Genomic DNA, 15,527 nt, shown 5'->3' on the forward strand with positions numbered 1-15,527 from the left:
ACTATACCAATACAATAGTAATAGTTACTGTCATACATACGCTGCGTCACTGGATTCCAGGCCTCAGTCGTCTTACTAGACCTCTGAGAAAGGTGACTGAAACCTGGGCTAGGTGCATCCTTTTATACAATGTTCCAATAACAGTACAATGGGGAATGTAAGATCTTCTTCCATTGGTCCAGGGGCGGGACATATTCAGTACACCGTGGGTCATTGGTCAGCTCGAACACTGGGTGATACCTAATCTTGTGATGTGATTACAGTTGTTTACCTCTGGGCTCCCACCTGAAGACCAGTTCAAACCAACCACAGTATCATACAAGAATATACATGAATCCGGTATCGCTAATAACTTGTTGCTGCAATATGTGACAATAGCCACGCAACCACCGTATTATTATTTATGTGACCCTGAACAATTTAATCCCACACGGTATCCTTATGCAGTACCGTCTCTGTACTACATGTATGGCTTGATATTTAATGGAACAATACCCTTAAATATTAAAATATATATAGTTGACCATTTGTGTAAAGGCTATGTATAACTCATTGTGTAGGGGACAGGTCAGTGCTGTGTAAACATGGCCCCGTTGCCATGCAGTCACCCTGCTTCAATTGCAAGTGTAGGTGAGTTCTAAATGCTTATAACTCTGCTTCACCAGTGGTTCATTGCAAATGGCTATGGAGCAGGTGCAAAATGGTAAATTGCTAGATACTGTACTCTCCACAGTCTGCCTTACGTTTGGCTTTATATTTTCTCAAAATCATATACTATTATGGGGAAGTAGAGGGCACAAAATGTTCCATCCCACATTTCTGTCCCTGTTGTCTTCCTCTGGTTGGCTTATTGGTATAATGAGTCTTGTAGTTCATCAGCCAGAAAGCATGAGGTGCCTCACACCTGCATACTACATAGCTGCCAGTTATGCAGATAGTTCCATCTGCTGTGGCCCAGATCCTGAGATTTGTAGTCCTACAACAGCATGAACATGGCAAGTTACCTAACCTGGTGTCTATATATCCCCCTCTCTTCAAACCTCCGCCCACTAGATTGCAGGCTCTGCCAAGCAGTGAGCAGTATTTCCTTTGTTTAAGGTTTGTACTTGCAGATAGTAAGTGCTCTTCTCCAAATGTAAATTCACTCTTAAAATACTGTATACTGTATAGCAAAATTAATTTGAGAAAATTATTGCTCATTAGTCATTTTGGGTTATGCTGGGATTTGTAGTACCACAGGAGCTAAAGAGCCTTCAGTTGTAAAAACATGATGCACATTTTAAAAAGAAAATAATGAGAGCAGGAAATAATTACAATAAGCAGCGAGAAAGATGATCATGGTAGACAGCGACATAAATTCGAAGATCAAGCATGAAATAAAAGTGAAAAAAACTACTACTACAAAAAATATACTTCATGGAGACAAATTATAGCTGGTTAATACTTTAGCTGCAGCACTAGAGTCTTACTGGATCACTAATGATGATACAGTAGGTGGAAGCAGAGCTGGAACAATCTCTTATTCAGGCTGAATATAAATACCCCGAACACAAATCTGTACAACAAATGAATAAATTATTCTGTACCAATCATGCTGCCCATTAATGAAGCACTTTATGAAGCATAATTGGTTTTACAAGTAATTTTAGAAGTGAAACATATTGACTTGTTATCCCTCCTTTTTATTCTGTATGTCTAAGTGCTCAGCCAGCTGTCTGGAAGGGTCTACCGGTGATCACTGATGCTAAGCAAATGATAAACTTACAGAACTACAAAGTTATGAGAAAGCAATCAGGAAATCATAACCACAAGGTCTTCAGAAGCAACTCATTTCAGCATGTAAATATCTAAATTTAATCATTTTTGTGAAATATCCAGGGCCAGGCGAGGTAGTTTAACTGCTGCAGATTTATGTCTGACAGCCATTGGCCCAGTATCAGTTTATTATAATAAGGTGGTAGGGGGCTATGGGGAACAAGGAGGGGTAGATTAAACCTATTGTCTCTGAGCGGTGCTATAGCCATTGCCCTAACTCAGAACCTTTTCATTACTGTATCAATTTGGGTTTAAACAAGAACTGTGAGCCCATCAAGAAACAATGTGTTGCTTATATGAAAGCCAACTTCTATACCATCACCAAAAATTCAAGACATGGAATTCAAGACCATTCAAGACATGGAAGCCAACTGTCAACTCATTTTCATAAACTCATTGCCTGGGTGGGGGACAATGGCCAGTCCATCACCAACAACTCAAGACTAAGATAGGGGCACAATGTCTGTTCATAGCCAACACCTTAAGATATACAAACTCCCTTGCAAATGATGTACAAAAAGGCTCACTAGTACATGTGGTGTCACTGATCCCAAAAGAATAGAATCAGTGTAACCCCATGTATTCATAAGGCTTACACAAGACAGCTACTGTGACCATTCAATCTCAAGCAAACAATTACAAAAAGTCGGTGGGATAGTAGGGAACTTGCAAAGAATCAAGAAACTACTCAACCAGGAAATCACTATTATAAAATAACAACTTATCCCCAAAACTCCACACCTTATCTGTACAGGACTATAAAAATCAACAATAAAAAATTGTAATCCTTATTCCTAAATGTACTCTGACATATCATAGTAGTTTGTACCCCAACATTCAGATGAAATGCCTTCTATGTTGTATTTTTTTAATTAAAACTGATTGTCATCCATTTTGTAAAAACAAACAATATAATGAAACAAGCATAATGTAGGAAAATATAATGTTTGAATTGTGTAAACAGTATCATTTCACTCTTACCTGTATGGTCAGTCAACATGACATTTGTACCAATGCTGGCAAAAGGGATCTTGGGGTAATATGTTACCTTCATTACTGTATCACATTAATTCATAATCTTGTCCATAGATTGCATTCTCCCCACCTAGTCACAAACTTTTTTACTTTTACTCTTATGTTATATCTGGGTGTTATTGTTATACCTTTATTAACATTATTGTCGTGCTAATGAAGACATGTATTCTGGTCTAACCAACATAGAATATTACTGAACATGAGAATAGGACCAGAAAATGTTTTTCCTGTGATAATATCTACATAACAAAACTTTTTTCCACTGCTGGATTCATTAGAGTAATAGATATCTTATATATTTTCACCACTGGACCATTTATGGTGTTTATTTCATAACTAAAAGGTATATATTGTATAATACTATTTGGATTCTTCTTTTCATAGGGGAGACTATTTCATAGTGTCAACAGCAGTATATATATATATATATATATATATACATATATATATAACCGTCACCTATTAGAGGTACAACCTATTAAAAGTTAACAGAACAAACAAAGAAATAGTTCCTGCACACTGGTCAATAGGGGTATCGGACACTCTATAAAGGTGTCCCCGAATAATGATTTATCTCAATCAGAAAAGTACATGATCCCACTGGAATCACTTAAGAAAACAGTAAAAAAAAATGAAATGAAAATAAAATAAAATAGAAAGTCCATGTAATTCTCTTATCTGGTCTCTTCCTGGGTCTTCCAAACAGTGCAAAAATGGCCAATATTAGTAAACGTGTCACTAGTCGTCCCACTCCTTATCTGCTTTCTGTCAGTGTCCTCAATTTCATTCACATGGAAGACAAATAGTGGAAAGCGATAGTGCAGACGTACATCAATTTTATTGGTACAAGTTCACAATTTAAAAGATAAGCATGCATACCCAAAGTCACCTTCAGATGGAAGGTACAGTATCAAACATATAGGGGTGATTGTAGATCTTTCCCTATTAAGCTAGTACCTTCACCAGGTCCTGAGCAGCCGTCAACACCAATGCATTTCAAACAATACGGTGTTTATCAAGATAGGGGAAGCTCTATAATCACCTCTATATGTGTGATACTGTGAATGAAACTGAGGACACTAACAGAAAGCAGATAAGGAGTGGGACGACTAGTGACAAGTTTACTAATATTGACCATTTTCGCACTGTTTTATATTTGTGTTTTAAATGTTTTTAAAATAGTATTTTTAAATCTTTTTTGTGTAGGATAGGACGTGGCCATGCCCTGGATTTGGCCACATCCCCAAAATTGGTCACACCCTCCAGTGTGTCCCATATTTCTATTTTTTAATAGAGCAACCCTATTAGAAAGAGGCACTTGTCAGATACTGTACACTGCAAGTAAGAAAGTGATAGTCACCACACCAAAATCACAGAGCAGGACAAGAAATGTGTCTTTCCAATGAAATTAGCTTGGCATCAATTATTTCCATAAGTTGTGTCTGTACATCATGTCTTCTGTCTCACCTATGTTACATCTTCATCCCACCAGCATGTGTGGGGACTTCTGGCTGCCTAACATTGACCTATATACTCTGAGATACAAGAGGCAGAGCTACAGCTGTGTGATTGTCCTAATAAGAAATACATAACCACACAGGCTTATAAATAGGTTGAAGTAATAAGTACAGTGTTTGTTTGTTTCTTTACAGAGTAACCTGGATGTGACATGGAGAACAAGACTTTCATGAATGTATTCCTCTTGTTACCATTTTACACAAAATCAAATTATATATTCCGAAATATATGTGTATTTTTGTTAATATATACATATATACTAGGTGCTTCATCGCGCCCTTCAGGCGCTCTTCACACCGTCGCAAGGGGCTATGCCCCCTTAACGCTTGCATGCCTTTCAGGGGTTCAATATTTGTATTATATGGAGTATTACCTGCATTCCTTTGTTAGTGGTTCAATATTGCACAATGAAAGGGCGTGCGATGGTGAAGGAGGCACAGCCCATTGCGACGGCGTGAACAGCACCTGCAGGGCACAATGTACAGAATGTAGTGGGTGCGGGGGGGACTGCGGATGGGGGAGGGTGTCTGTAGATGCTGTGGGTGGAGGGGGGGCGGAAGCGGGGGGCCCGGATGAGGAAGGGTCGGGAGGTGCTGCAGGTAGGGAAGGGGCAGAGGAGTGGGGGCTGCAGATGGGGGAGGGGTCCGGAGGCACTGCAGGTGGGGGAGGGGCAGGGGTGCCATGGGTGGGAGAGGGCAGGTGTCGGGATGTTGCAGATGGGTGAAGGGTTCCGGAGGTGCTGTGGGATGGGAAGGGGCGGGGGTGCTGGGGGTGGGGTAGGGGTCTGCAGGCGCCGTGGGTAGGGTAGGGGCAGGTACGGGTGGTGCGGCGGATGGGGAAGGAAGTCCAGAAGTGCTGCAGGTGGTGGAGAAGCAGGTGCGGGGGTGCCGTAGGTGGGGGAGGGGTGGGGGAGGGGGGGACCGTGGATGGAGGAGGGTGTCTGCAGATGCTGCAGGTGGAGGGGGTCAGGTGGAGGGGGAGACAAATATGGGGGGTGGATGGTGGAGGGGGTTTGGAGGTGCTGTGGGTGGTGAAGGGGCGGAGGAGTGTGAGCCGTGGGTGGTGTAGGGGTCTGGAGGCACTGCGTGTGGGGGAGGGGTGGAGTGCCGCATGTGGTGGAGGGGAAGGTGCAGAGGTGTGGTGCATTGGGGAGGGTTATGGAGGCGCTGCGGGTACTGTACCTGCCAAAAAGGTAGATGGAGGGTATGCAGTAACAGGGCCAAGACAGGGGTGACAGGGTCAGAACAGGGGTGACGGGGCCAGGACAGGGGTGACAGGGTCAGAAGAGGGGTGACGGGGCCAGGACAGGGGCGATGGGGCCAGGACAGAAATTACATGGACAGGATAGGGGTTACAGGGCCAGGGTAGGGGCGGCAGGACCAGGACAGGGGTAACAGGGCCAGTATAGGGTTGACAGGGCAAGCACAGGGGTGACAGGGCCAGGATAGGGGTAACAGGGCCAGCATAAGGGTGACAGGGCCAGGATAAGGGTGAAAGGGCCAGGATAAGGGTGACAGGGCAAGGCCAGGGGTGACAGGGACATGACAGAACACAGGGCACGGGAGAGATTGGTATTAGGGAAAAAACTGTGGTGACAGACAGATGTGTCTTACCGGAGTCACTGCTGATGGCTGCTGCTGTTCCAATCCAGCCTGTTGGGATCTGCTGCTGGTGGAGACTTGGCATGGCTGACTCTCTTAGGCTGGAGTCCTGCTTCCTCTGCCTGTCCGCATCCCTCCCCCCCTCCTAAGTCACACACCGCAGACCTCGTGCAGCTGCCGGGGACTGTGGTAAGGGGAGACTGGGAGTGACTGGTTAGCCCCCAGGAGACGCTGCGGCTGGAGGGAGGAGGGGGTCATAGCATGCACGCGGTGCGGACCTTGCGGCTGCTGGGTACTGTGGTAAGGGGAGACTGGGAGTGACTGGTTAGCTCCCAGGAGATGCTGCGGCTGGAGGGAAGAGGGGGTCGGAGCCTGCAAGCAGCACGGACTTCTACAATGCTACCCACCGGCTAAAGTGTGTGAAGGAGCTGGGCGCACCTCACTGCGGGTGGCAGCGCTGCGGCTAGTGGTGGGGTTGCCGGGGCTGGAGATAACAGAGGCTTACGGAACCTGCACAGCGGCAGGTGCCCCCCAAAACTGCAGCTAAGAAGCGTGGAGTGTGCCAAAAAGTGACGCTCCTCCACGCCAGAGAGCCCCTGCTGAGTATGCTGATGTGGGGGGCAAGCACACAGTGAGCCGTTGCCCGTCTTTCTGTACGGCATACCCCCTCACACACCCCCTTACCTCCCAATTGTCACGATTTCGTGGGACAGTACCATTTTTTGGGGTCTGTCCCGCTGTCCCACCCGTGGGTCGCAGTGTCCCACGGTGGAGAGGGGGCAGTTGGAAAGCTCCTGTACTCGCTGTTTTGCTTAGCAGAGCAGCGGTGAATAGTGGAGACAGAGGGAGAGGGGGCATCAGGGGGTACGGATTAAGGAGGGGTTCCATCAGCAGAGCTGGATTAAGGGGGGGGCAGGGGGTACGTACCGTTGGCCCCACAGTTTTAGGGGGCCCCTGGCTGGAGTAGCTCTGTCCCATCTCAGAAACTCCCACGTCCTGCCAGCAATAGCGGAAGCATTGTGCTACAGTCAGCACATGCTGCTGCATTTTGGCAGGTCTGTGGTGTTGCAGGGAGGCAGCAGTCTCCCTGCTTTCTTCTGCCTGTGCGGGTGTGTAGGGGGAGTGACCACCTCCTCTGGATTTAGCCCTAGCTGAGGGGCCAAAATTCCATTTAAAAAAATCCTGGAATTTGCATAAGGGGGTGTGACCTCGCATCCCGCGATTAGGCCACGCCCCCAACATCACAGCAGGCAGAGCAATGAGATAGGGCTCCCCTGTCTCAAGTGCCCTGGGCCCCCCGGACTCATAAGCAGCCCCTGGAGGGCATGCGAGCAGCTCACAGAGCGCTGGGCATGCCCCCTCACTGATGAAAATGGGGCCCCTCCCGTGAAGCCACGCCCCATTTTGTTGACCACGCCCCTTTTCGCCACGTGTGTGTCCCTCCTTCTTCCTGAAGAAAGCTGAGAGGTATGCACCCCTGCCTGTGCCATGCCCATACCATCTGCTTCTGCTCCTAGTCTCCTATGGATTTGGCCAGATCTGTGACTCATCTGACTAACTCCGCCCAGTGTTGTGACTCCGCCCAGCGTTAGCAAATGAGTCACAAAGTAACAGAGCTGGGCTATTATATAGGAGATATTTGGAGTACTGTTATTAATGCTATTATAATATCAGTGATATACATTGATTATCAGTTGCACACCCCCATGTATTTATTTCTCTGTAACCTGGCCTTAGTAGATATCTGTTATACAACCACTACTGTCCCTAATCTGCTGTACATGTTACTATCTGGAGATATTACAGTGTCCTTTATAGAATGCTTCACCCAGATGTACTTTTATTTTTTGTCTGGTTCCTCTGAGATAAATGTTATATTCATTATGGCATATGACCGATATGTTGCTATATGTGATCCTTTACGCTTTCACACTGTTTTAAACCGGAAACACTGTGTTGTATTTGCATCTGGCACTTGGATATCAGGATGCTTAAACTCATTTGTGATTACAATACCAGCGTCACATCTGTCCTTCTGTCATTCTCGCACCCTAAACCAGTTTTTCTGTGATGCTAAAGCTCTCATCAACATCTCCTGTGGTGGTAGTGAAGACTTTTCTATTGTAATCTATACAGCAGTAATGGTATATGGAACCTTTCCTGTCATGTTCTGTTTGGCATCATACATAAAAATTATCAGGGTCATCTTGCAGACAAAATCTAAGGATGGAAGAAAGAAAGCCTTCTCTACCTGTTCATCCCACCTCACTGTTGTCATTATGTTCTATATGACAAATTTGTCTGTGTACCTTGTGCCACCATCAGATTACTCCAGTGTCCTAGAACCAGTGTTTAGTGTTCTGTACTCCATTGTCACTCCCACAATAAACCCTCTAATCTACAGTCTACAGAATAAAGATATGAAAAGTGCTCTGCTGAGACTCCTGGCGGTGGAAACCAAATCATGAGCAATTTCATTGTGAATTATAACTACAGTTTAGCAATTTGTTGCTAGAGACTATGAAATAAATAAAATAGTCTTTGAATTTGCTCTTATTGATCCTTTATTCTCTGAAATTTTTCTCATTGTTTTGATCTGTCTGCTTCAACTTTTTTAATTGCTTTTCATCATTATGCCTGGATTTCAGTTTGATGCTACGGATCAGTGGCAGCTGCAGAGGTGAAACTGCAGAGCAGTCAAAAATTCAAATAGGGGAGCCACATCTACCACCACCCCCAAACACTGCCAAACATTTCTGGCAGTTGGTGGGCTCCCCAATTTGAAATTCGGGCTGTACTGTGAGCCACCACTGCTCCTGATTATGAATGTGAATTTCGAGCAATTTTTGCAAATTGGTTAAATCCATAATTTTATCCACTTTGTCTGAATGAACACTTTTGTCCATTTTCCAGTCTTTGGGAGCAAATGTTCGATTGTTATTTGCTCCCATACATTTTCTGATTTTCATTCCAAGTAACCATATTGGACAGGTGGTCTACCAGATATTTATATAGTGTATGCCCAGCTTAAGATTCACAATCTTGATTTGGACAAATCACAAGATAAATCTTATTTAAAAACAATAGTGCAGTATTAGCGCCAGGTGTGCAGATTTGTACTCATGCCTAAGGATAGTTGAAATACGCAAAATGAATTGTTTTGCAGCAATTAATAGTATGTGTAGGAGTATACTAAACTAGTGAACAATCTCTAATACTAACTACAGTAAGCTAATACTTTAGAAACAAAAGACATAAATTAAATATACTATAATAAATAAATAAATTAGTATATTTAAAACAAGCTGTTCAATCACAATATGAATAATCCAGACCAAGACTGAATAAATGTTCAGCAAATGCCAGAATACCGATCTCTCCGAACCAAGATACAGTATAATCATGTGTAATAGCCAGGATCACTGGTATTTTGTATTTTGGTTTGAATGTTTTCACAGCTGATAAATGAAGCATTGTGATAGTATGACCTGTGTACTCACTGCAAGAACTGTGGGCAGAAAGAACATTTGACTAAGGGCCTCATTTAGACCTGATCACAGCAGCAAAAACTTTCTCTAATAGGCAAAACCATGTTACACTGCAGCTAGGATATAGAGTATGTACAGAGAGAGTTAGATTTGGGTGGGTTATATTGTTTCTGTGCAGGGTAAATACTGGCTGCTTTATTTTTACACTGCAATTTAGATTTCTGTTTGAGCACACCACACCAAAATCTAACTCTCTCTGCACATGTTATATCTGCCCCACCTGCACTGCACATGGCTTTACCCATTAGAGAAAAAGGTTGCTGCTGCGGTCAGCTCTGAATTAGGCCCTATGTTTCACTTATGGTCTCCACTAAAGATAATTAGCTAAATGAACAGCCTGCCAGTGTTTGTAGTAAATGCTAAAGTAGCATAACCATATTTGTACACAATATTAATAAATGCAAGTAAAGTTGTTCAATACAGGTTGAGTATCCCATATCCAAATATTCCAAAATACGGAATATTCCGAAATACAGACTTTTTTGAGTGAGAGTGAGATAGTGAAACCTTTGTTTTTTGATGGCTCAATGTACACAATCTTTGTTTAATACACAAAGTTATTAAAAATATTGTATTAAATGACCTCCAGGCTGTGTGTATAAGGTGTATATGAAACATAAATGAATTGTGTGAATGTACACACACTTTGTTTTATGCACAAAGTTATAAAAAATATTGTCTAAAATTACCTTCAGGCTGTGTGTATAAGGTGTATATGTAACATAAATGCATTCTGTGCTTAGATTTAGGTCCCATCACCATGATATCTCATTATGGTATGCAATTATTCCAAAATACGGAAAAATCCCATATCCAAAATACCTCTGGTCCCAAGCATTTTGGATAAGGGAGACTCAACCTGTATTAAGATAAATAAAATGTAACCTTATACACATCTTACACAAGATATTAATATTTCTGTTATTTATAGATGGATTCCAGTAGCTCTAGGCAATGGGTTCAATTAGGTCCAATGCTATGTACACACTATACAATTATCTGGCAAATTATCTCCCAGATCTAGCTGGCTGGAATGAAAATCTGGTAATGGATGAGAGCAAATTACAATCTATCATTTAAATTGTATATATATTAATACCATTTGCTCCCAAACAATGCAAAACGGACAACAACAGTCATTCATCCAAGTTGGTTAAATTTGTGTTTAACCAATTTGTATGAACAACAGGGTTTGTTCATTTTCCAGTGTTTGGGAGCAAATGATAGATTGTAATTTGCTCTCATCCATTACCAGATTTTCATTCGAACCAGTTAGATCTGAAGATAATCTATCAGATAATTGTATAGTGTGTACATAGCTCTACAGCAAGAATATTATACTCCACAGCAGAAACAGTATAATGGTAATGAAGGTATATAGTCATTCCTTCCAGTTTCAGTCTCAAAGAAAAACAAAGAAAAGTACAAGCTGCTTTGAGTGCGTCAATCAATTTCTATAATATTATAATCATTATTTATTAGTTAATAAACAAAACTGTGTCCTACAACCTTCCCTTAAATTGTCACACAATACACATGATATCAGTCCAAATGCAGCCTACTTTCATGAATGCATGGACTCCAAAATCATCAATGTGCAAAAAGCAAAATATAAAAGAAATACAAGAAAAGTGAAAAAAATAGAGATTTTGTGAATTGAAGCTGCTGCCATGTTTTTTTTATCTCTTTAGTATTCAAGTGATATTATTCCAACCAAATATGGCCCTCATTCCTAGTTGTTCGCTCGCCAGCTGCTTTTAGCAGCCTTGCAGACGCTAGGCCGCCGCCCTCTGAGAGTGTATCTTGTCTTAGCAGAATTGCGAACGAAAGATTTGCAAAAATGCTCATAAATATTTTCCTGCAGTTTCTGAGTAGCGCCAGACCTCCTATCTTGCGATCACCTCAGTCAGTTTAGTTCCTGCTTTGACGTCTCAAACACGCCCTGCGTTCGGCCAGCCACTCCCCTGTTTCTCCAGGCATGCCTGCGTTTTTCCCTTGACACGCCTGCGTTTTTTAGCAAACTTCCTGAAAACGCTGAGTTGCCGCCCAGAAACACCCACTTCCTGTCAATCACACAACGAACACTCGAGCGACTGAAAAACGTCGCTCGAGCTCCAGTAAAACTACTAAGTTCTGTGTTATATTACTTAGCGCATGCACGCTGCATACCATGCGCATGCGCATTTTCCACCTGATCGCTGCGCTGCGAAAAACGGCAGCGAGCGAACAACTCGGAATGACCACCTATGTTCTCAGTTATGAATTTGTAACTAAAGTTGCAATAATGTATCAAAACAAGAGGTTGTCAATTATGTACAGTAGCTGAAGTAATGAAAGTGAAAGACTATCGGGGTATTACAACATTACAGTATATAGCAAAACAATTACCACAATGCAAAACATATTGATATAAGTGACTGAGAGCAGGCTCACTAATAAAAGACAGCTGCTTACTCTACACAATACTGATTAGTGAGGTTTATGTTATAAATACTAAATAAATACATAATGTAGAATGGAAATCAATTGAGAGCGGGAAATGTAAAAAAACACAGCTGAGCTATTCAATAGCAGGATGAAATTGGGATGCAGTGATATCCATAGAAATCACCCCTAAAAATTTCACGCACTCCAAGAGAAAGTCTGATCACCGGGACTTACTCTGGCACCTTGTTGGCACCTTCCCCCCAAGGACTAATTAAGCCATTGAAAGTTTCCAGTTAGCTCAATTAGTCTGTAATTACTCACCTGCCCAGAAGCCCTTTTGTCGTTCAGCATCCTCCAGGACTCCCAAAGAATGTTGGCACAGGGAGCCTGTTCTAGGCCCGCCACTGGATGAATTTGGAAGAAAACTTCACAGAGTGGTAACATTTGATCCCAAAGACATGGGATCAAATGTTACCCAGTGGACCTCATGTTGGTGTATGCTGGGCCAAACTTTGACCCAGCGAGCCTCTTCTGGACCTTCCATAGGATGGATTTTGAGAAAAACTTCACAGAGTAGTAACATTGGATCCCAGAAGACATACTAGGGGGATGGGGTCCAGTTCAACCTCCCTTTGGTGTACGCTAGGCAGAACTTTGGGACAGGGAACATTTTCTGGGCCCTCCACTGGATGGATTTGGATGAAAACGTTAATGAACTGTAATATCCGATAGAAATAACCATAATTCAATTACCATAAATAATCATAAATCAATTAACTAAAATAACTTACAGTAATGAAGGTGTGAAGACAAAAAAATGTAGAGTACCCAAAAGCCTTGGAATAACAACATTGGTAACAAGGAAAACTTTAAACCCATCCCACAACGGAAAAGTGATCATAAACTGGAACAGAAAGAAAAACTAGGGATCTGAGCTACTGGCGACTCCCCAAAAACAAAAATGACACTGGGCAGCCATCTCATGAGTGTGTTGGTAGAGCTACTAAGCTAATGATTATTTTGAATATGTTGACCGTAACATCCAACTAATGGATAACTTAATACAGTGGGATAAATAAGTATTGAACACATCAACTTTTTTCTCAGTAAATATATTTGTAATGGGGCTATTAAAATGAAATTTCACCAAATGTCATCAACAACCCATGCAATCCACACATGCAAAGAAATCTAACCATTAGTGTCCATAATTTTAGTAGCAACTTCAGTTTAGCTACTTTCAGTTTTACCCCTGACACTGTTAATAATGGTCCATGTCTGGTATACACTTTACAGAAATGGTACAGAAACAAGCTAGAGAAATGGTTCTCAAATTCACCCCTCAAGTATTCCAAGAGGTCATGTTTTGAGGATTTCTGTCTGTTGAAACAGTTGGATAATAACTGACCCAACAAAATGAAGAAATCCACAAAACATGACCTGTTGGTGGAGCTTGAAGACTGGTGTTGAGAATCCCTGTGCTACAGCAAAGTCAGATATTAATAGCTGGTTTGGCTCCCAAATAAAAAAGCAGGCAAGGCACAAGACACACAGATTGGTCAGAAGTCAAAACCAAAGTCAGTACATAGTAAGCCTTTACAAGAGCATAGTGTGTCATACTAAATATATCGCTGGCAATAACTCTGCACTGACAGTTAGGTGAGATCCCACATTAGAGCAAGTGTATTGCATGTCTGAAGGTACAGTATGTATGGGTTAATTATCCACTCATTTATGAGCTTTTTTTTATCAATAGAATGTACTGTATGTGAATATGTTGTGTCCTACTCACATGTGTCATATCTATAACTCTGAATATGCTGATTTTCCATGGAAGAGTTTCCAATCATAACTTTCATATATTTTTATGTCTGAAGTAAAGCACAAAAAATAGAACAAAAAAAAAACAACAAAAAAAAAAAACCAAGTAACTGCACCTAGGCAAATCATGTTGCACTGCAGGTGAGGCAGATGTAACATGTGCAGAAAGATTCAGATTTGGGTGGGGTGTATCTAAAATAAAATCTAAATTGCATTGTAAAAATAAAGCTATCAGACATTTGTGGGCTACATGCAATAGCAGCCAGTATTTACCCTGCACAGAAAAATATAAATGTATTTGCTCCCCTTGCATTCCAACATGGTTTGTTTCAGAAACAAAGTTATTGCTTTTTTTGCTTTAATTCTAACTAAGAATCAAGCCCTTTACATCCACAAGATAATTTTGGGTCTTCTTGTAAGATTGTTTTTATTTGTACACCTTTAGTGAATCTCTCTTAAACAAACTTTTTTTTCCAATACATATTGCAGGTCTTATGAAATTATTGAGCCAGGGGAACCTTGCTTTCCAATGCTGTGGAGTGTTTTGGATGTGGATAATAACCATTTTTAGTTAAACAAGGATTGGTTTATCTTGAAAAGTTGATTACATTGCTATAAGCAAACTCTGCCATACAGTAGCTGCTGTCTGATCCTACCATAACTAGAATAAATGTGACCTATTGATCTATACATTTTTTACCCACTCAGTTTGCCCCGTGTTCTGGGCATAATAACCCAATGACAAATCTTGATATACAGTACAGTATCTGCACAGATTTGCAGATCACTCCATACAACCAGGAAACTGTAATGCTCTGTCAGAGATTACAGATTGTAGATGTAATTAAGAAATGGGCAGATTGTGGGGTATTTGGTAGTGAGTTGTACAAATGTGCCATTTAAGTAAATATATCTACTACTGCCAAGATAGTAGTAAGATTTAGGGAAGGTGGTAACTCATTAATGAAATCCAGGGAAATATTCTTTCATGGTCCTGTGGTAATAAATTATTGCACACCCGATTGAGGACCTGGCGACCCACCAACTAAGTATTTGAATCAGCTGGCGAGTCTAAGTGGCACATCTGTCCATGCATAAAGACTGACATATTGTTACTACAAATACAGACCCTAACACTGATCCACTTATATGTTTGCATGCAATGAAATGTTCATATATAGACTCTTTCCACACAGCTAGGCATTGTGTACACATATGATTATTACTGTCTATATTATACTTCTTATGATGTATGTATCTGGCCTGAGCATTGTGTCTAAAATAAGGACACATCATACATTTACATCTGTGTTTACTACACCTGTTCCAAGCACCATATAATAATATAATTTGAGTGTAGTAAACCCCATCCCTGACTTCGGAAATGAATGGTTTTGAGGATATTAATACTGTAGGAACAAAAATAGGCCTACTGTACATTTTTGTTTTTAGCATTTTTTTCCCCAAAATCCAGATCTATAGCCAAAACATATGACGGTGGTTTTACCAAAACCAGAAAACAAAACTAAACCACCAAGGGTGGTTTTGGTATAACCAACACCAAAACCTAAACTTTGGGGTGCATGCACATCTCTAGTAATTACCATCAAGGTCAGAATTCAAGGCTGTATAACCTCTCAAATCTGCTTACAGTACATCAGCTCTGCTTGAACTTGAAAACTTTAAAACTTTGCTTAATAATTGAAATACAGTAGATTAGACTGCTAGCTAATATCAGCCTACATTTCTAAACCAGGCGAAT

General features: G+C 41.6%; 1 protein-coding gene across 1 annotated transcript; it reads left to right on the forward strand.

Moving 5' to 3' along the window:
- The first annotated feature begins 7,564 nt into the window (after positions 1 to 7,564).
- Positions 7,565 to 8,437, forward strand: LOC134944295 (olfactory receptor 2M2-like). The gene has a single exon (XM_063932875.1). The coding sequence runs from the start codon at positions 7,565 to 7,567 to the stop codon at positions 8,435 to 8,437; it is 873 nt and encodes a 290-aa protein (XP_063788945.1).
- Positions 8,438 to 15,527: the final 7,090 nt, after the last annotated feature.

Source organism: Pseudophryne corroboree, chromosome 7 (genome assembly GCF_028390025.1).
Source record: "Pseudophryne corroboree isolate aPseCor3 chromosome 7, aPseCor3.hap2, whole genome shotgun sequence".
Taxonomy (NCBI): domain Eukaryota; kingdom Metazoa; phylum Chordata; class Amphibia; order Anura; family Myobatrachidae; genus Pseudophryne; species Pseudophryne corroboree.

Coding starts and splice junctions, on each gene's coding strand:
- LOC134944295 (XM_063932875.1), top strand. CDS start 7,565: ATGAGTCACAAAGTAACAGAGCTGGGCTATTATATAGGAGATATTTGG.